The 23,928-nt window shown below is 33.3% G+C and overlaps 1 protein-coding gene across 1 annotated transcript in view; it reads right to left on the reverse strand.

Annotated features, from left to right (window-relative positions):
* Positions 1-23,928, reverse strand: part of LOC130441359 (E3 ubiquitin-protein ligase MIB1) — a 785,400-nt gene that overhangs the window by 648,610 nt on the left and 112,862 nt on the right. Inside the window, exon 8 of the mRNA XM_056774999.1 lies at positions 14,980-15,131. Within this exon, the coding sequence (XP_056630977.1) occupies positions 14,980-15,131 (152 nt within the window). The remainder of the gene's footprint in view (positions 1-14,979; positions 15,132-23,928) is intronic.

Raw genomic sequence — 23,928 nt, forward strand, 5'->3', positions numbered from 1 at the left:
AAACTGCATTGGGTGGGTTATATAGCCAGAATTGATGAAGATAGTTGGGTGAAATGATCCTTCTAAGAGATGGGATATGTGGACAGAGCAAAAAAACTGCGTTGGATGGGTTATATAGCGAGAATTGATGAAGATAGTTGGGTGAAATAATCCTTCTAAGGTGGAAAGAGGCGAAAAGGAGAAGAGGGCATCTACTAAAAAAATAAATAGAAGCATGTAAAGAATATTTAGAAAGAATAGGAATAGAGAACTGGCGTGAAGAGTCATGAACAAAAATAAATGGTGGACAGCAGTAGAGCGACTCCAAGCCTTGGGAATATCAGACCAGTTGAGTTGATTTATATATATTTTAGGTGCTTCCTGATTACTTATAATAATTCTCTTTTTATCAAAATTCTTAGCATTTATCGTTTCATACTACGCCCTACAATATCAATCTTTACATTTCATAACCGCGTTTCGATAACCGAGACACCGGAAATGGAGTAAAAACAAAAAGAGAAATGATCTAAAAAAAGTTGAAATTTAAAATATTATTTTTTTACATATTCCATCTTTACTAATATTATAAATGTGAAAGCGTGGATATTTGTTACGCTTTCAGGCAAAAACTACTTGACGAATCATCATGAAACTTTGTACAAATATTCTGGGAGGTACTAGAAGTAGCACAGTATACTTTTTATTAAAAAAATTAAATAGTCCCCAGCTATTTGGAATTTTTGAGGTTAGGTACCATTGTTATTTTCAACTATCACTGAAAGCGTATGTCTAAAAAATGCATCGGAAGCGTATATCTACTTTATCTAAAAATTCATCACGGGCTCGTGCAGCAAAAGTTACACGAAATCAAGAATCTTCGGTTCATACAGAGCTGAGAAGACAACAGCAAGAAAGGCGACAAAGTGATTTGAGAGCTACTGAAACACCTTTTCAGACCTAATGTCCCAACCTAAGAGCGATAGAAACGCCAGAACAATTACAATCTGTTCCAGCAGAAATAGATACCACGCGCCAACGAAATTTCATGTGTAAAGAGTGGTCAATTGTACTGGATTTCAATATGGAATATCACAATCACCCTCTAACCGGTCAAGCTTAGCTTTGCTGCTACTATAAACAAAGCACAAGGGCAGACATTACAGGTAGCAAGAGTGCATTTAGAAAAGCCATGCTTCTCTCATGGTCAACTATATGTAGCGTGTTCACGTGTATCTAATGCCCGGAATTTACACATATTTGCATCCAAAGAAAAAACTTATGGTCTACAAACATATTCTAGATTAATACTCAGCATTTTATCTTTTTAATTGTTGTTAATTCAAAACAATTTATTTTTGTTACAGGAAAATATATTTTAACATTTGTTATATTATTTCAATAAAGCATGTTTTGAAACTTCAGTATGTAGTAATTTTTAAAAATCGATAATATTAACCAAGCAATAAATTAAAGTTATCATATATCATAATTAGTATATAAATATACTACGGCTAAATATCTAATGTGTCCTAACAAACGTTTCATTTTCAATACAATTCGCGTGAATATCGGTTACCCTTAATTTTATAAATAAAACAAGATGGGTTTTAATGGAATGAAAAAAGGAAATTTTTCATATTATATATTTAGCACGTTATATAGATCGAAAAACGAGAAAATAAATTTTCCGGATCACAATAAATTATTAAATTGAATCGAGTTCAATCGGAATTCAATATCAACTTGAATAAATTTTCTGCTTCCGTTTATTGCTCAGTAGATATTGGAAAAATGAAGAAAAAAGACGCATAATTCAGGAAATGCATTTCGCTAAGTGACTTTTAATAATCCCTTTGAAAACCACGAAATTATTTTTCTGCCACTTGTTATTGGTTTATGGATCGTAGATTATTATACAACATGAGTTGGTAATTAGGAATAAAGTCGTTTTTTTCCGCCACACTTCATTCAACTTATTTTGTTTAGATGAAATTTTCTTATCAAATTTTCACTAACTTTCAATTAATAAATTCACTTGAAATTTCGCAAACTTTCTCCTTCTTTATGACAACACATAATTCGTTAATAAAAGAATTATTCAACTTAATGTTCATATGTAACAGAATATTATAGAAGTTTCAAAACAAGCTTTTAAATTCCACATGGCTCTGAAACAAACAAAGAAGATTTATAACTTCACGAAATTTTTTTCTTCATTTATTTACTTGCTTAATCGTTTTGTCTACCTACCCTTACAGATATAAGTGAGGTCGAGTTTCTTTTCCTGGTCATAAATACCTATGCGACGTACTCTTATGATGTTACATACAACTCCAGAAGATCAGAAAGAATCATGTACCTACCCGTATATCCAGCAAACTTAGAAGAGCACAATTTTTAAAAAATTTAATAGCACTGTACACTTTTCTGTAATTTTCGATTTTTTTCGATTTCGACTACACGGTTTTTTTATGTTATTATCTTCAATTCCTGTACAGAAATTGTCTCACAGTATGTTGTCAGATGTTTGTGGTAAAGATTTGAAAAAAGAAATAAAAACAGCCTCCAATCAAATTTCAACAAAATTGTAGTTATTGGGCTCGGAAAAATCCCAACTGGAATCAGACAAAACACACCCAGTGCCCCCAAAAATTATGATTGAGTAGGAATCGTCAGGGAAAGGTTTATTGATTTTTTTCATGGGAGCTGCTGAGCTGTAATTGGAACATCTTCATATGGTAGTGATTCCAGACTTAATTGCGGCATTTCCGCATCCAAATAATAAGGAAAACTTTGGTTCTAGCAAGATGGTGCACCACAGAATATTTTCGTGTTAATGTTCAATGATTTCTGGATTATGAATCAGTTTAAAGGAATGTGGATTAGAAGATGTGGATCATTGTAGTGGCCACCTAGGTCACCCAATATCACCCCTTCTTGAAATTTGTTGTGGGGAAATTAGGTGAATCGGGCTCACGTTAACCAATCAGACAATTAAAAGACATAATATGTTTTAACAATTTCTGTAAAAATACTTTTGGTTTGAATGACTGTTCAGTTAAAAGTTATTACCAAAAAACACGCTTTCAAAGCACAATAAACTGAAAACTAAAAAAATAATTTTTCTTAAAATGAGCTTAAAACAGTTTTTCGTACATATAAAGAGTGAAAAAAACGCCCCAACCTTTTTTCACAATGAAACTAGTATTTTTCATTCATTAATGTTATTAATTATTTAAAAAAATATTTTTCACTTTTTAGTTCGATGCATTATCAAAAATGAAATTTTTCTTCAAGCTCCAGTCATTAGTATTGTAAATCTCCAACAGAGGTTGCACGGATGTAAAAGTCTTCTCGAATAACATAATAAAATTCAAGTAATAGTGATGCAGGTAGTATAGTAAATCTCCAACAGAGAGACGGTTTTTTTTCAGCGTGAATGAGACTTGAACCCGCGACCGGCGAATCCGTAGGTTGACGCCTTAGCCCGCTCAGTTAACGAACACATTAATTGGCGACAAAGAAAAGTTCACAAACAAACTTAGAAACAGATGTAGCTAATAAAAGCGTGTTAGTTAAATTTATTTCGATTTTTATTAATTTTTCTTTTCTTAAGTAATTGAATTATTTATTTAGAAATTAGAAAAACAAGCTTTATCAAGTGATATAAAAAGGCCTAGCTTTCTATTTAAAAACATTGAAGAAGTCATAGCGTTTTATTTTTTTCAGATAAGTGAAAAGACGCGGAATAAAATAAACTATTTGATATGTTTTTAAAATTTTCTCCAAAAATTTATGTTGTATGAATTATTTGCATTACTTCATCATAACTCTGTGTAATTTCTAACTTAGTGAATATTCAATTATATCATTACAACAATCGAAACTTTGAAACTATTCGTTAAACCACAATGGGTTTCAAAACGATGTCGAGTTTATTTTTTTGAATGATTTGATAACATAAATTTTGAAATATACTGCATGTCCCTAGCACTCATAAAAGCGATGATATAAATTTTAAATTTTAAGTAGAATATTTTTACTCCCCCCCCCATTTGTTCTTGCAACGCACGGTTGCTTACGTCACCAGCGCCGATCGAGTTTCACCAATTTACAGCACACTTTTTTGTTTTACCGTCCTATCTCGTCGTATTTGTCGTTTTTTTTTGCAAGGATGTCGAGGCCTGTAGCGACAAAATAGTTTCTAAAATTAACGATAAACTTAGAGTGAATTTGACCACTAGAGTATTTTCTTAAGAAAAAATCGGTCTGATTTTCATGACGAAATCGTCAAAATGTGATACGGACATATCGGTTTTTTTTGATAAAGACTTTTATAAAAGTACATTTTTTATGTAAGTTGTTGACACCTTTTGCTAGTTTACCAGGCATTAACTAAATTAAATTAATGAAATCTAGAGATACTAAGACATTTAGAAAACAAATCATTTACTTTCTTACTCGAGCACTAAAAGTCCAACAAAATCGATTTACTCCAAATTAAATGTAGTATATTTGTTTAAACTTCAACTCATGGTATCTCAAAATTAAGAGGTTCCGTGCACATAAAATCTTCTGTTTTTGTCCCATATATATGTCATTCTATCGATCTGTCTGTTCATCTGACTCATGCCGCGTATTTTACAGTCGAAAAATCTATATTTGTGGCAAAATAAATAATCATTGCAAGTGAATCCATTTGGGACAAGTTGTCTGAGGAACCACCAAAAAGTCCCTGCTCCATTTTTATCGACAAATCAACTCTTCGTTGTCAAAATAGCATCTTGTTAAACAAGGCGGCCGCTCTTTTAGACAATCGGCGCTGATGACGTAGTACCTATTTGGAACGGATCTCTGGCGGTATAAAATATATCCAGACTTCCAAACTTCTTAAGATTGTTAATACTAATCCTATCGACTTGAAATAAACACCATTATTTGTGTAAAATTGAGATTTATTTATTTCATTAAAAGAGTCCATTGTGTAAATTATGTATTAATTTTTGCACTGCACTACAAATATACGAAGCAGAGAAAAAAAACATTCCGTAAATGTTGTTATCGTTACTCCTATCGCTGATATAAAAAAACACTCTCTTCCATATTTATTACTGTTATTATAGACACTAACAGAAATTTTACTCTTCGTTGAAACGAGCTACTGTTTTTGTTACGCACCTGAAATATCACGGAACTTTCTCTAGGGAAATGTCAAATTATAACATATTTCTCAATTTCTCGCCCTTATCCGAATGATGTTTAGGACTTTCATCACAGCAACGGGGAAAAAGGTCTAATCTTCAGGGACGCAGATCAACCGACAAATTAGTTTGATCAATTTTAGGAAAATTTATCAGTTTTTACGCTGAATATTTTCATAAAAAGGTTTCAGCATATAATAGTAACCAAAACAGCGTATACATAAATATTTTATTTGAAAATATATTTCATGTAATATGTAAAAATATTGACGTTTAGGTATATATTTTCACCTCAATTTATCACCTGTTTTAAAAAGCTTATTTGGCAACAAAAACATATAAAAAGGTGTAAGAAATAAAAAATAGAAAAGAAATTTATTTATTATTTGTATATTCCTCCCTTATTTTAGGATCTACCATGTTTTTAAATATATGAAAATACGGATTACAAAAAGTATTACTGCAAAACGATCTATATTTGGAAAATACTTGAAACTATTTCTCAATAAATACAAGTTTATAATAACAAGAAAAAAAGCAATATCAAAAAATAGTTATGGAGATATGGAATGAACTGGTATCAATGAAGAACATGCTCTAGATGATTAGCACAAATTCGTTAAATTATTTGTAATAGCATCATCATGGTTGTAGTTTAGTTTTCTGTTTTTATAATCTTAAAATGTTTTACTTCTAAAATAGACCTTATAAAGTTTTCAACGGACTTGAATTCAGGCTATTTGATGACCATGAAATGAATGCACAGTAATCATTACAAAAATGGAAGCGTCCACTTCCATATTCTTGAATTTTCAAAGCACTGATGCCAAATTATTTGACTCAATTCTTCCAATAGAAATCAATTTCTACAATATCTGTTATTATCCTAATAAAGTTTCTCGTTGATATACCTTTTAGAGGATTTTTTAATTTCAATGATTTTTCATGTCTTCCTATTGATATTCCTGATGTAAAAAACGATGATTTTTCCATCCTAAATGAAACATAAATAAAATTTTAAACATTTTCGTTTGTATTCTTCTGTGGAGGTAAGTAAGTAACAATTTGTATGAGCTGAATTAGTGCCTTTTCCAAAGAATCCTTGAACAATATATTACAAATTCAATTGATATATACTTTAACCTGTTTAAATGCTATGCTTTTTTCTCTCACACAGTTGCGAATACGAGGGTTGCTATTCAAGTTTTAAGTTTTCCCATTCCGATTGAAGTACATCCAAAACATGTGATTTGAACGCATCAACCGCTTCTTCTGCTGTAGAAAAACGTTGACTTCGTGATTTATTTTTGAAAAAATGACTAACAATTCGATGTTTTGAGGTTTTTGTTTAAAATGTGCGAGAGTTCGCACTGTCGTGGTTGCCGTTCTACGTTGCTCTAGCGGTGGTGACATCTCCAGTTATTTCGAAACAGGAGACCATTTGCTACGAAGTACTTCGTGCGCGAACAACTTTTGTTGGATTTTGCTCGACTTAAAAGACCCATACAGTCGATTGTTGTTTATTTTCGGATTAATATGCATACATCCATGAATCTTTACGTGTCACGATCTTTAGAAGCATTGCAATTGAATTTTTTTCAGCATTTCTTTGCACCAATCGATACGAGATTTTTTTCAGCGATTGTCACATTATGCGGTATTTATCGCGAAAAAATCTTTTTGAGAGCCAAATGCCCAAGTATGCCTCAATTTTACGGTATATGACGATGTTGCATATCAGTGTACGCACAGTATCGTTATTTTCTGGCACAAAGCCGATTTTGGACGTCCTTCATGGTGCCTCTCCTCATGGTTCGTGATCTAATTCCATTTGGAGACCAAGATAAATGTTTCAAGTATCTGTAAACAACTCAAACAGCCCTCGTATGATAGCATGTTCTGAGTACGTTGACCATTGAAAATGTCAAAATTTTTGATGGCAATGTCATATTTTGATATATATGCAATTCCAAATATTGTATCCGTTCGTGTTTTTATTGTTTTTACTTCAAATAGAGTAAAAGTAGTCCAAATTTTCCACCACCTACCAATTGACGACTGAATACAGGCCTTGGTAGCTTTCAAAATTTGTAGTTTTATAGTCAGTATTGAATATTGATTGACTATCTCTAGCGATTCGTGTCGAATTTTGGTGCTTTCTTGGGATTGTTTTCTTATTCTTTTAGTTCAATTTTTTATCGATAAGCTTGATATGGAGTTGTTAGACTATTTTCTATTTGTTCCGGTATTTCTTGAGATGCTTCATTAGGGAAACATTCAAACAGACTTTCCATGAATACTTTTGCTTTATCCTTATTGATGTTTGCCCAGTCTCTATCGTCATTTTTAAAGGGATATTTCATTTGTTGATGTCTTTCCAAATATCTTGTGGTTTTCAATAGTGAGTAGTCGGTTGCTTTAGTCGAGGTTAACTGTCCTAGATGGTTTTAAATTTGTTCATTTTTAAGCACGTTCATGAATTTTTTGAGTTCTTTAGCTACTACATTAAGTAATTTTTTATATTCTGGACTTTGCCAACGTGTCCTAACTATTTGTTGTTTGTCTTCTTTCTATTTTAGGTGTTACTGGCCTGTTTTATATTCTTATTTAACACAAATACTGCGTTGTTAATTTGTTCTCATGTCTTTAATGGTATTTTTAGAACAGTACTGTTTTCTACTGATTATTAAAAGACTTCCCAGTTTGTTTTTTTAGTAAAAAGAGTGAGTCTTTCATCGATTGGTATAATATGCTATGATAATGTTACTGTGATAGTGCAGTCAATAAGGTCTGGAAGTTTTCTCAAGGGTGGGTCAATATGTTGGTTCTCTTGTATTAAAGTAATACATATTATGTCCCTGCATGGCTGTCATCATTTGTTTTCCATATCTTCCTTCTTGTGCTTGATCTCCAGTCATGATGTTCGACGTTGAAATTTTCAGCATTAATAAATTTGTTTGTGTATGTGCGAGAGAATTTCATATATTTTAGAGGACAGTATACGTCTGTAACTTAATTCGTGCGGTTTGATAAGAGATTGCGTAACTTGTATAATATTACATCGTTCCAATATTCCGAACCTGCGTTGGGAAGCTACTGTTATTGTACGTATTTTCAGTATATATCATTCATTTGAAGCGTTAACAACAATAATTTTTTTTCACTCAAATATTTGTTCCTTAGCTCTTATTCGTTACTTTAATATGAAGAAAAATGCTGCCGAAAGTCATTTTATTTTGGTGGAAGTTTATGGTGAACATGCTCTAGCTGAGCGAAAGTGCCAAAAATGGTTTGCACGATTTAAAAGTGGTGATTTTGGCTTGGAATACGATGAACGTCCTGGGCAGCCAAAAAAGTTTGAAGATGAAGAACTGGAAGCATTACTCGATGAAGATTGTTGCCAAACACAAGAAGAGATCGCAGAATCTTTGGGTTCTCACTCAAGCAGCCATTTCAAAACGTTTAAAAGCAAGGAAATTGGGTTTTGCATGTTTGAAATGCTGCTGGAACGCCTCAGAAGGAAGTCATTTCTGCATAGTATTACTGGTGATGAAAAATGGATCCATTGCCAAACCCCAAGTGCAAAAAATCATATGTCAAATCCGGCCAACCAGGCAATTCAACGGCAAAGCCGAATATCCATGGCGCGAAGGTAATGATCTCTATTTGGTGGGATCAGAAGGGTGTGCTGTATTATGAGCTGCTAAATCCGGATGAAACCATCAATGGAGAACGCTACCGAACACAATTAATCCGTTTAAAGAGAGCAGCAGCCGAATATGCGACCAGACACGAGGCAGTAATTTTCCATCATGACAACACTATGCCCCACGTTATATTCCGGTTAAGAACTATTTGGAAAACAGTGGATGGGAAATTTGACCTCATCCGCTTTGTAGCCCAGACCTTGCCCCTTCTGACTACCATTTGTTCCGGTCGATGCAGAACGCACTCACTGGAATACGGTTCACATCTGAGCAAGATATCGAAAATTGGCTTGTTTCATTATTGGCTGCCAAGCCGGCGCAGTTCTTTTGGGATGGGATCCACAAATTGCCAGAAAGATGGGAAAATGTCATAGCTTGAGATGGGCAATACTTTGAATAATAGTACTGTACATGTTTTTCTTAAATAGTTATAGAACACAATAATTTTCCCTTCAACTGTGACTTTAATCATGGGTATATGGTTTTCTATGAAGTTTCTTGAATGATAATGTTTATTTTCATTTCTAATTACGAGTTAAATTAAGTTATGATGAACTCTGCTCCTTTGTAATAAAAGCTGTTTTGTTTAAAAACAGCGTAAGTGTTGATGAATATAATACTTTCTACGACACTGCTCGTTACAAGTAACAAATTATTATTACACATCGTCGACGTGAGATTTTTACCGCCTACCCGCATTTGCATAATTTTTCCGCATGTGCGATGGCGTTCGTCATATAAAGGTAGATGAAGAGTTGTGAAGCGGGTGAAACGTGCTGCTTTAACCGGAAATTGGCACCGACGGCACCCGCATCCGTGTACCAGAAATTTCAGAGGCATATCTCTCCGAATAATTGGGGTATAGAATGTTTTCCTTAAGGAATTATGGATAAGTAATAAGAATATCATAGAATAGTAAGTAAACTGTATCTTTTGTTCCTTTGATTCTCATAAATAAAAAATTGGAAAATAGGAATTAAAAAAATTGAGTTAGAGAGGTGACGCTGAAGTCACTCGGTCAAAATCGCGTTTCTTTCAACAATTGATATTTATTTTTTCATGACAATATTTACTAGTTAAAAATTTATTAAATAGAACTGAGTATCGCTTCTCATAAACTGTGGTTGATTCTAGGTTTTCTTTTATTGATATTATACGTTTCACGGGTAAGATTGTTGATAAAATTAAACAAGTTAATTAACTCAATAGATTATCACACAAATTGTAACATAATTATCAATCACTTCACTTTATACCGCTCAGATTGACTTCTATCGCTCGCCATGTATCTTCATATTCAACTACTTATACTCTAATATGATCTCTTGTTTCATATATAATTTTATCATATTGCAGAACATGTTAGAAACTTTAATAGTGTCTAGTAACTCTTCCAGAAAAATCTCGAACATGTTCAACGGTTACCCAATAAATGGAACAACCCATAATTTTTTATAGTTTTCACTACATTCATGGCCGGCGCTGTCAGAGTGTAAAACTTTGTGATATTATGTAGAAGCGCCTCTAAAGATGATACCCAAGAGAATTAGTTTCGATATGCACTCCTTAGAGATCAAAAACGTGAAATATACAGAAAATGTAGTTGAGCAAAGTTGTTTAGCAACGATTCTAGGAATATTACTAAATTAGTTCTGAAACCAAAATAGTTAAATGGACTCATTAATTATTTGTTCAGTAAATATCACAGCTATTCGTTTATTAAATATTTAGTTGATAAACATATCATGAAATTTCCATTAATAAGAAACTTCAAGGTACTTAATGAAGTTCTGGTATGTTTTCAGTAAAATTGTATTAGCTTACGTTACACGCATTAAAATTTCAACTAAAATCACATCGTGAATTAATTTATTCCATGAAAGCTTTTCCGTCCGATCTTTAGTATTTTATTTTAAGAGTATGGCCCCAGAAGTACCTGGCCTGACCCAGAGATGGCGGTAGTTCCTTGAAAAATACCATTAGAAAGTAGACAATCTATACAGCATACGTTTCACGTTTGAAGATGTCACGTTGTCATCAATCGATAGTGAACGTTTTCAGTGAATTTGTAAAGATGGAAAAAAATTGTCATTGTTATGTGATACACTACTTTTATTTGTTAGCCGAAACAATATAAAATCTGAACTAGATTCTAATCTAGTGACGACTCCAGAAGCGTTGAAGAAAGTCCAGAAAGTAGTAGACATTGTAGACATTGTAGACAGATTTGCTTGCAATGGAACAAAAACAGCGTCGTTGTTTCCATGTGTGTTTAGCAATGCTTCATAGAAGTAAAGCCTAATTTTTACGCCCTTTCATAACCATGGCTGAAACGTGTGTCCATCATTTTACATCAGAAACAAAAGAACTGTAGAGAAATATGGTTTAAAAACATTACCCATTCTTTTTGGTAAATTTTTCTAGAACTTTTATGGTATTTTTTTCTTTGATCACATCAAACTGAAAGTCAACAAAGTTCTCGAGAGAAGTGGATATTTCGAAAACTAATGCCCATACTAAAAAATAAGAAGCTACTTGTAATACCATCATACCAATTTAGATTTAAAAAGCTACACTGGACAGTTGAACAAGTATATATAGAGTAATGACGTCTTTGAAAGTAAAGAATATCGTTCTATGGTATTCCTGGACATCAGCCAAGCTTCTCGTAAAGTCTTGCATAAACCACTTTTATGTAAACTAAAACAAAACTTGCCAACAAATCAACGAAATCAATCAATCCACGATGGTGTACCTCAAGGAAGCATTTTAGGCCCCATATTATATCTAATAATTACAGCCAAAAGACAGACACGATGACATTCGTCGCTGAGCATTACTTGACATAAATCCCAAAATAGCCTTCGAAACGCTTCAAAATAGCTTGACAAAAATACAACACTGGATGAAAAAATGGAAAATAAAAATAAAAGAGGACAAATCACAACAGAGAATATTAGCAATGGTTGAGGAAACATGCCCGTTTGTAAAACTGCACGGCAAATAAATCCAAAAAAGGTACATCATCATTGCTTTGCATAGAAAAATCCGAATATTTCAAGGATATAAGGAATGCTTGATAGAAAAAAAAAGGATGCTGATAGTCCTTTTCGAGACATCAAATACATGATGATTCATAAATAATTGTGAAGACCAATGACGGCTAAAATCACTCAAATTGATACCTCCAAGGACATAGAAATCACTGAACTTTATCACACTAATCAATCACCCTGTATACGTAGTATGTGAAATCTATTTTTAGAAATATGAACATGAAAATTTTCGTGATAGGTGAAGGTGAAGTTTCTCAAAAATTTGAATCAGCTCTATTCCGCCACCACTGACCCAAACCAGATAGCAGTATAGACTGTTGTTACAAGATTTAATTAATTATTTTCGTATGTTTTGTATCAATTTTAATTAGTATTCTTATAAGCCCCGAAAAACAATAGAAATTCTTTAGAGAAAATTTCATCAAACGATATTTGCCCTAATTAATCCATATAACTAAGAAAAAAATCCGTCGGTGTATTTGAATCGAGATGGAGATTCCCACGAGAACTTCAATCGAGTTCCATTCCTTCACGGTGTATTTAACTCAATTGACACAAGCCAAAGAACATCTCCGAGAAACGGGATCTGTGCGCGGATTAAGGACGACACCAAAAGTACCACTGGCATTAGAACGTCCACTCTACTTACGGATTGTAATTCACGTTTCGTTGATTTCTAACAAATCTCTTGTGGTTGTGAGTGTGTCTGGGAGTATTTTGGAATTGGTGAAATTAGAACATTAAATGTAATGTTTATTTATAATAGAAACAGAGTCTTTGTTGAGTAATTTAAACTGTGTGTCCTCGGATAGCTGAAACAAATCTTGTAAGAGATAAAAAATTCTGTATTGCAATAACATGATTTAAGTTTTGAGAAATCAATAAGAACTTTTCCAATACACTTATATTTCTGTAAAATGTTTTTATGTTGCATAAATGGCTTAAATGAAAAAAGTTATTGAGAACATCAACATCTAGTGCCATATACAATATTGCGAAATCATTTGCCAACTATAACTTTTTTTATAATAAAAACACTTTGCATAATACTACTGGTTCAGCAGTAATTAGTGATCATTTAATAAAAGTCAATTGAAATATTAAGCTTCCCTCTTTTTCAATAAGTTTTCGTAATTTCCAAACTACCTGTTTTTCCGAAGTAGAGGAGAAAGCTCTACCAGCCTACACTATCAACCAGTGCTGGCAAATGTGTGCAGCTCAATGCACTAAAATCCACTACACTTACGCCTCCTGTGGGCCTGTCCCCCATCTACGCTGGTTGATTAGAGGTTCAGGATGACAAGTTGGAGCCCTTCCATCGTCATTGTCTTTCGACATCAACCTATCATTCTATAAACTGACTCTACCTCGAAATTCACGATCCTCTGCATCGGGAGAGAAAGACTAGACACAACCTAATCTCCTACGTTTCTCTGCATCATTGTGGGGAACTTGCTGTTACATAACTTGGCGTTTGAGTGTCACTTGCCTTCAGAACTAGCATTGCCTCGACCATTGCCTTCCAGCTCATGTAAGTATGTTCCAAAGCTTATCTACTTCACTACAAGCTGGAAATTCCGGGGACTCCTCGTACTTGTATTTGGACATGTCCCAAATACAAGTACGACGAAGCATCTACGCCAAAAATTTTCATAACGGTAACGTGTCCAGCCCAGTCCAGAAAGAAATTATCGCAAACAGAAGATAATCATCCGACAGCTCTAAGCTCCAATGTCATGAAATACAAACTAGTTTGGGATTGACTGGACAAGCTAAATACGAAGGATACAGTTGAATGGATTCGCTAAAAAGTAAGAGCAGACATACCATTCGTAGGTTATCAGCTACAGAACAATAGACAAAGTACTGGAAAAGGAGAAGGATAGTTGTAGAACCAGCTACTAGCACAATTTACAGGTGAAGACATTCCTGGGAACCCTATAAGCAGAGAAAATCTGTTGAATGTATCAATTCAGACCGAATAGTAACAGGAATCGGGACACTGTCGCCACAATGGACACCTGAAGACGTTGGCTTTAGCAGATTCTATTGCGCAGAGGATGAAACCTTCTCTCGAAGTGTGAGATACTGAAGAAATCAAAAGCACTACAACTGGAATTAGAAAACAAAGATTTTTGGCAGTTACAGCTATCCCACATTCTGAAGTTTTTGAAAGGAGGATTAATAGATCAACTGTAAATACTGAGGATTCCCAATGTCACCCTAATACATACACACATATCATTCTGAAGCAAATCACACAGAGAGAACAAATAAGACAATTGTTATAGCTCTAATATGTTATATTCATAAAAATTCGTCTCGTAATAATAAGAAAAGTATTAAAAATATAATAAGTACAAAATAAAGAAAATCCTCTAATTCTTCTTTACCACATTCTCTAAGCTTTCTGTTATTGATGTGAGTACTTCTGAACCAGACCTCAGGTACAGAACCTGAGGTAGTAATTCTTGCTGGGGACGACAGGGATGGCAAAAAATAACTCCAAGCGACCATATATTTTTTTTTCACTAAAATTTACTTTGATTTCAACACTGGAGTGTAGATAGGTAGAGGACGTTCTCGAATACATTCAGAGATTTTATCAAATTCCTCGAATGGAGTGGGAGGTCGATAACAAATTCATTTCTTCAATAAATCGAATGTTAATCGTGAAACTTAATGTTTAATAAATCAGAAGTGACTAGTGTGAACAAAGAAATAATTAATATGTAAGAAAAACGTAACAAACCGAATGGCGTGTTGCAGCCTACTAGTTAAAAAATTTATGTTATATTGTGTTTTTCCTTCCTAATGGTAGGCATAGTATTTCGTTAGCGAGTAATGGCTTATTTAATTTACTGTTATATTTTGATCGATTATTGTTGTTTTCAGAACTAACACAATCATCTACATTTTCGGAAAATACATAGATATTTTTGAGAAAAATAACTATACACATTTGTAGTCTATCACAAATCTAATTTTGGGAAACAACCAAAAATAATATAATGAATTGTAAGTTATTCTTACCTTGGATTTCCTCTAAGAGCAGCATGATGTAAAGCATTGAATCCATTGTTGTTCGTTAACGTTATGTCGGCATTGTGATCCAGTAAAAGGGTTAACATGTCGTCACGTTTCTTCGAAATGGCGTCGTGTAACGGGGTATCACCTTCGAGATCCTGAAAGGAAAATGTTCACAGTAATCTAACTAAAACATTTTTTAAGTTGTAGATTTTTCTAGCGCGTATGTGATCGGACTTGGTATTTTGAAATGTCTTTATTCGGGACATATACTGACACGACAGAAGATATAAAACGGCTATACAAGGTAAAAAGAAATTACTTATATTTATGTCACAGTTACAAAAGCGGGAAATAATCAATATTAAAAGTTATAATTTCACATTGGTTTTACTTAGAAATATGTAGTTATATCTTTAAAAAAGAAAATTTCGTTTACTTTAACTCATTTCTTCCTAATAGAGAGATTAGATATGTATGTTGGGTGGGATAAGGAAGTTTTTCATGGTGAGGAAGGTTTTGGCAGTGATTTAAGAGTTAGTCCTCTGGGATTGTGGTTTTTGTTTGTGGTTGTACCATTCCAGGACAAAAAAGAAAGAAAAACCAAGGACCAGTCTATGTTTGCTCCATCTTAAAAAAAACGGGTTTTTGTTATGTTTTTTTGTTGTTTGTTCATTGTTTTTTTTTTGGTTTCTTCTATTGTAAAATTTTTTTGTTTATTATTTTGATACGAAGCTAATACTAGTCGAGAGGACGGATACAGCTGCATTATTCCCTATCTCCGGCCATTTGGCTGGTGAACCGATTCACCAGGTTATAGGAAAACCGCAGAAAACCTTCCAACATCGATAATCATTTTATTTTGTTATACATATATGAAGTTGGCCGGGTAAGCTAGTGTTATAATAATCCACGTTAAAAGTAATTGTACGAAAGTATGATTTCTATTTATTTTATTGAATAAATATATCATTTAACTACAGATATCACATAATTTTTTGGTGAAGGTTCTGGTTAACAATGTGATGTGATTAGTGACAGTCAGGACAAAAAAATCCCTCGTATCCATATTTGAATAATTTATTCACCTCTCTATATAAATGAATACTTTTATTTCTATTATTTTTTAAATTCCTCCGAAATACAACAGGTTGAAATCTTGTCACAACATCGGCAGTAACTTTTTAAGAATATGATAAAAAGCAACTTGTGACAAAACTTGAAATTCCTCACAATATTCAAGACAAACCCCAAGGCGCCAGACGCAGAAAGGGACAGTAGATATACTTTTATTTCAAAAACCTCCGAGTTTAACACCGCATAAAAATGTACGTTTTCCATTGTCCTTTGCTATTCTCGCTCCCCTGTGTATACCATTTGTGGATGCAATCGACGTTACAACGTCGAAGGAAAAGAATTCTTTAAATAAAGAGAGAAAGAGCAAAGAAATGAGATCCCCTAGGTGGTTTTTACGTAAACAGAACATCATCAAAGTTATAATAATTGCCTCAATACGCTACAATATTTTTTTTTAACCAAGACAAAAACAATTTAATCTAGCATCACAATGATGCAATCTTCTTTTGTCCCGAGGCCACTTAAAATGAAAAGCTCGATGTGGCTGAAACTTGCTTCACTTCATTCGTGATGTGTACATTGTATATTCTCCAAGCATTTTCTTACTCTTGATAATAAGAATATGAAAATACTCAGTTTTTGCAATTAGTGGAACTAAGGTACCTACATAATTAGTTTTATTGAATATTTCAAAACAGGATTATGTCAAATATCCAGAATTGAAGTAAAATTAGTAATTCGTAGTTGTCGGACATATATAACGAGACTCAAATATCGAAAATTTCAGTGATCTTTGATGAAAATTGAAATGAAACTTCTAATTTAGTTGCTGTTACATATTTTGCAATGAAAGTTGACAAAATCGGCAAAAATAATATTGAGATACGAGGATATGTTGAAAAATTCTTAGCCAACTATAGAACCAAACAAAATTTCCATGTCAAAATATTTTATTACTCAACATATTCTCCTGTTAATTGGATACATTTATTACAGCGAACCTGCAACGTCTCTAGATCATTAAAAAAAATGTTTCTTCCTTGCTCTGCAAACCAGACCTCCACAGCTTTTATTACCTCTTCGTTGGAAGAAAATATACGACCTTTTAAACTTTTTTCAGTTGAGAAAAGAGATGATAGTCAGACCGAGCGAAATCTGGTGAATAAGGGGGGTGTTCTAGTAATTCAAACTCTCATTTACGAATTTTTTGTATGGCAGCATGAGATATGTGTGCTGGGGCGTTATCCTGCAAGAACAAAACACCTTTGGATAGCTTTCCGCGTCTTTTCTCTTTAATTTTTTCCCGTAGTAATGACGAATAGTAATCTTCAGTTATTGTTGTATCCTTATCCAAAAAATCAAGTAAGAACTTTTCCAGCAGATTTTTGGACAAGAAACTTCTTAGGTCTTGGAAAGCCAGAGTGTCGCCATTCCATTGATTGTTGCTTTGTTACTGGATCGTAGAACTGTACCCAAGTCTCATCCATAGTAACAATTCGGTCTATATCGTTTTCAAACCGAGCGCAGATCGAACGCGATGCTTCTACTCTTGCACGCTTTTTGTTAATATTCAAACATTTGAGGATCCATTTTGCAACAATTTTTCTCGTGAACTATATGATGAACGCGTTCTTATGAAATATTCAGTGCTTCAGATATCCGTTTTAGCCCAATTCGACGGTCTGATAAAATCATGTCATGAACTGCATCGATATTTTCGGGGACTGACACAGAAACTGGCGTTCCCGATGGAAAATTTACCTCTTTTGAAGGTTGCAGTTCAATTTTCCACGGTCACATACGAAGGACATTGGTTACCAAGGGTATTAAGCATATTTTCGTAAATCTGCTTACCTTTTAACCCTTTTAAATACAGGTACTTGATGATGGCTCGATACTCCAATTTTTCGATATTCACAATTTCGGCGGACATATTTTGTCTTTTTATTTTTTGCGTAACTCTGGTTGTTCGTTGCTATTATAACGCAATATTTTGTTTATGAAAGGAACTAGTGTAGGCTAACTAGATATCAATACATCCGAAATGAATCACATATTTATTCTACACTCACATTTTTTTTCAAATTACTGGACAAATTCTAAATAGTCAGAAATGATTACATTAATACAATTTAATCAAAATTCACATCATCGCCTACGAAATACAAATACATTCCATAGTTTCTTGGAAATATCTCTCTATTGAAATTGGATTCTGCTGTCAAAATAACAATCTGAAATTGTGTTCATAACCCTAACTGCAACGGCTCTTCGGTTGTTATGCAAATATGATCGTATCTCCTTATATTCGAATTCTTGTAATATGCAAGTCAGGTATTCAATGCGAGGTTAGTCCAGTCTTTGATAAAACTAAAATTAAACGTGTTATTTGTGGATTTTCTTTGATAATTTATTTTAAATGCTGTGAGTAAGGATTGCAATCGGCATCGTTTTCAGTTCGACTGGATTTAACCGATTTCCCATCGTTTCTTCCAGATCGAAGCGGATCTGGTCAGTGTTAATTATGTGATCTGCTTGTCCCGATCTCCGTCACCTTCAAATGCTTCTATGCCCTCTTTTATTACTTTATCAAAAACTTTCTCTGTTTTTATTATAACACATAGTTTTTGCTGAATTAGTAATTGAATTTGAATTCTTCTTGTAATGTCAAATATTTTCTTTTTTCTAATCGTTCGACTTTGGCAAAGTAAATGTAACGTCAGATTGGTTTACATGTTCATATTCCTTTAGATTGCGTGAAATATTCTTGTTCAGAGATATCAAAATTTTAGATGGAGAAGAAGAGAAATTGTCAAAAAATGGTTACAGTTTGTAGATAAAAACTTATAAAAGCTAAAAAACTAAGTTTGAAAAAAATGAATAAAGATAACACAAATAAAATAAAATTTCAATATACAGAATAAAACCACAATTAGTAACAAAATTATAGGTAATAGTAATAGGTAATAATTAGTCCATAGCAAAATGTGTGTGTCCGGAATTAAATATTATTATTAGAAGTCGTTTAAAGAGTAGAAAGCACTTGCTTTCTACTGCACTAGAATGCGGGAAAATATGATATCGATTTGATTTCAATTGGCAAGTGATTGTACATTTTTTTGAATTGTAAAATATTGAGCCCTTAACGCGTCGTGCAACGACCTTAGTTAGTCTATCACTTTATAAAATTTTTCAATGCTTATATCTCAACAAAGTAAATAATATATTTTATGGAAAAAAAACGACACTTGCGTGTTTTAATAACGTATTAAGAGGGATTTTCAACCTCTTTAGTCCCAGTCACATTAAAAAACAATTAATGTGACTGGGACTAATATAGGTGCTTATACTAGCATACATACAGTAATTGTATACAAAATAAAAGTTTTGGTTCTAATGGTCGATGTCGAAATACACGATAGCAGTCAAAGTGTTAAAATAACTAACAACCGATTTAGAATTTCACTTAATTTGCCTTAGTGATACGGAAACGATCGAAGGGGTGAACAACATAATGTACATGATTAATGGCTAATACTCTAACGAAGATTCTATTAGAGGAAATTCTGTTAGCCCTTTGATTAATGCGCAATTCAATAATGTCGTCTATCTACACCGCTATTATTTATACACAGCTACGCGTCAAGATGACGCTGAACTAGCCGTTTCATTACTTATTAACTACCACCTATTTGTCCAGGAATATATAATAAATAATATATATTTCATACTTAAAGAAGTTGATTACGTGAATTTTAAATGATCTTATGAACAAAACCGTTGTACATGGATTCACGATATATCATCGGCCTAATTGTAAAACCACCTAACTCTCTTCTTCCAAATTTTACAGGAGGTATAAGAAACCAATTTTTCAACTTTCATTACCGCATACATTATTTTGAACTTATTTCAAGTAATTCGACACTTTTTCAATTATTTTAAGAAAATGACTAAGATGATTTATGGTATTTTCAATTATAATATCATCCAAATACATAAGAATTGATGTGACTCGATTTCAATCATAAAACATCAATCAACATGAAGAGATAATCAGCCTCATTCAGCTTCTATGCATGTTAATTGACAATATCTGACAAAAGTAGATGCAAACTCATCTAAATATATGAGAATTGATGTGATTCGATCTCAATCGACGTCAATAGACACCAGCAAACATTAATAGGATTCATGTTGTCAGTACTGCTAGAGTGGACTTTGAAAGCTGCAATGATCAAAAAACTTGAAGCATTTGAGATGTGGCTGTATAGACGCATCTTGAACATACCCTAGACTGACAAAAGAATGCAGAAGAAGTGACAATCGACCTCAATCGGCTTGTATACATGTTAATCGACAATATATGATAAAATAAGACGCAGATTTACATGTATATATAAAAATTGATGTGACTCAGTCAATGGACATCGGGAAAGATCAATCAACATGACGTTATAATCGGCCTCAATCGGCCTCAATGTATGTTAATCGACAAAAGTGAACGCCAATTTACCTGAATATATAAGAACTGAAGATTTGATCTCAAATGACGTCTGAATCATAGAACTTCAATTTTTAGAGAAAGTAAGCTAAGGCGGTTCGTTTAGAATCTGTAGTTCGATGACGTCTAACAAAAATATAAGCACGCAGGGGTACCACCCAACTCGGAAGCAATTGAGTCAAACAAGTGGCGCTGTACGCCAAGATCAGTCTCAAACGTCACGGGACACACGCTAACTGATTATGAGAAGTGTGTATTTAGTCTTAGATTTCGAGTTTATTTCAAAATTAATGTTATCATTTTTTACGGAGTTGAAGGGGCAAAGTAAGATTAAGTAAGATATGTTATGTCATTGTTTACTGGTTCTGATACAATAGCCAGCTTCATTTAATCCTTAAGTAAAAATTTGTTCATTTTTTCTACCTATCATTCATTAAAATAAAAAGATTTTTTGATTTAAACAAAATGATTTTCCTACATGGATGATGCAGACAATGTTAGTTGATTTGTCTGATATATTAAATCAAGCAGTATCAAGAAGAACTCGCAGAAATACAAAATGATGAATCAGTTAAATCGGGAAGACTTGGGACTGAAGTTAACCAAATTTGATTCTAACATAAAGTCTCTGGACGTCAAGCGAAAGTATCTCTCTAAATTCAAAATATTAAATTATTATAGAAAACATCTATTTCGAATTTCAGTTTTTCATTATATGTTTTGAAAATTTATTTACTATGTTTTTTTTAACAATTCCCTAGTAGTTGTTCCTTAAAACCATTCAAGTTTCTTAATTGATAATTCAATTTTTGGATATTAGACATTATTTATATGTTACATGAGGGGGCAAAAGAATTTTAGAAGAACTAGAGTAGCACAAAAAGTTTGGAAAACACTGGCTTACACTTTGAATAAAATTAAGAAGAATAATAGTCTATTAAAATGTTACAATTACTTTGCATTTGTCTGAGGGGGGTCAAGGAAAGCTTAACCACAAATTTGTGGGGTTCCACCCCTTGTCTCCCGGCCGCCATCTCAAATAAAGGGGTGAAAAGTCATTTTTGATGATATCTCGCGAACTATTGTCCCTACAAAAAATTCGTAGACATAAAGACGCTTTGCCTACAATTTTATCTATGACACTTTTTGCTATGAACCGCGAATTTAGAAAGTTATGAGCAAAAAAGTGCAAAAATTTTGTCAACAATTTCTTTTTTTGCTCAATAAATTTTTATTTTTTGATTTTTCAATAAAATTATCTGAGAACAATCTTTTTGATCGTTCTTTGAGGATTAATTTTACATGTCAATTTTTTGATTTCCACTCATTCTTGTGGTTCATAGAGTGCTCCAAAAGTGCTGGGGCGCGTTTATGGTATGGACTATTTGCATAGATGATATTAGATAGATACTGTGAAAACCCTGATATCGCTGGAACGTCTGCGTCGCACCAAAAAACATCAATCTACAGAAATCAAGTTTGATAAAACGGCTGTACCAACAATATCACAAGAAAAATTTATTGGGAAAAAAAGTCGAACTCAATAGATCTTCTTAAAACTGCTTTTTCGTACCGATCAAACTGTATCAGATGCAGATTCACTCATCGTCTCTTCTGCGCTTAGTATATCTCAATCTGTGATTATTATGACAGAGGATATTGACATTCTCGTATTGCTTACGGTAGTAGGTAGAGAACGATCAAACATTTCATTTTTAAAACCTTCTAAAGGTCCTGCATCAGATCAGTTATATAGCCCTTCAAGTTGCACGTATGGAGATTTTAGGGCTCAGAATTTCTGTTTCTCCATGCTTTCTCAGGTTGCGATATTAGCCTATAACATGGAGAAACCCAAATTTATCAAAATTATGGAGAAACATACAGCTGGTGGTGCCGCGCTATTTTTGTCTAAAAAAGTTGTTCCGTCTTTATTCGTTCTTGTTGGTGAACGTTTTCTCATAGCATTAACAATAATAAAGAATTTTATATTTTATTTTATATGTACAATAGTACTTATTAAATGACTAATTTCACAGCCCTTATTGCGCTACTATAAGCTATGAGGGAGCCATCTGTTGTTTGACATACACATAATGAGTTTTTTGTTTTCAATATTTTCAACTATCTCTAATCAATACTATGGCGTATCCAAACTTCTTTATTCTCTGTGTATCGATAAATTTGAGAAAATAGCAATCGAAAGCACCCTCGTGATTTTAATATGAATAAAAAACATACAAAGAATGAACTGTACTGTATATAATTCGTTCTATTGCGAAAAGTAAAGTCTTGATTTAATGCCAAGCAAAAGTACAGGAAAACCTGAAAAATAAGTAGCCGAGCTCCGAGTACAACCCAAAAAGACCACAAGATTTATGCCTGTACTTTATTACTTGGCCGTGTCATTATTTTAATGTAGATGCTATGCACAGTTTGCGTTTCGTATAGAGCGTCGCAGAAAAGAATACGCGACGCCGACGCTTCGTTGCACACCGACGCACCGATGGCCGGCTGATACATGACAGTATAGTGTTACTACTCTCCCCTAGCACGTCTCCATTTTGATTCTCCAGCTCCAATTTATTTATATAAATGAATGATAAATACTAGATACGAAGGCTGTTCGACCGTAGAGTGACTTTTCTGAGGTTGACAACATTTTCGTAACGGAGATTATTCTTAGAGTCCGTCAAGATCAGATATTAATTTACTTTTGTGATAGTTTCAATACTTAAATAAAAAGACTACTCTCGTTGTTAGGTAAATATGGATCGTATAAATTGAACATTACTTTTCCTGTCGACAATCTAATTAAAGAAACCGAAGAAAAGTTACGTGATTATTCTCCTTAGAGCACTTAGAATCCCGTAGAATTATTTGTATTTTATTTGTAACTACTTCAGATCAAAGTGAAACCATAACAAAGGATATAAGAGTATACAGGCAGGCGAATATGAAAGTAATCATCGTTTAGATAAGAAAAATAAAATAAACCAAATATCGAGGAGATGGGTAGAGAGGTTAATGGGAGTTTTAAAGTGAAACTTCTACAACAATTCAGAATCAAAAAACTATATTAGAACAGGCTACAAAATATAAAAAAAAAGACAGAAATCTTTTAACACTTGAAACAAACAATGATAAATCAGCAAAAGGAGCACTTGATATTGAAACAAATTGAGGTATGTAGAAACATATAGTGAAGAATTAGAAGCGATGATGGAAGAGATAAAAGAGGCTTTCCAGAGATGACTGGGTGGTGACAAAACAATAAGAACGCAAGGAGAGTACGTTATCTTTAGAATGCAGGTAAAGCAATGAGTGATACTAGCCAATTAATGCAAACCTCCGTGACATATACGGCAGAATTGTGC

Source organism: Diorhabda sublineata, chromosome 3, assembly GCF_026230105.1.
Source record: "Diorhabda sublineata isolate icDioSubl1.1 chromosome 3, icDioSubl1.1, whole genome shotgun sequence".
Classification (NCBI taxonomy): Eukaryota; Metazoa; Arthropoda; class Insecta; order Coleoptera; family Chrysomelidae; genus Diorhabda; species Diorhabda sublineata.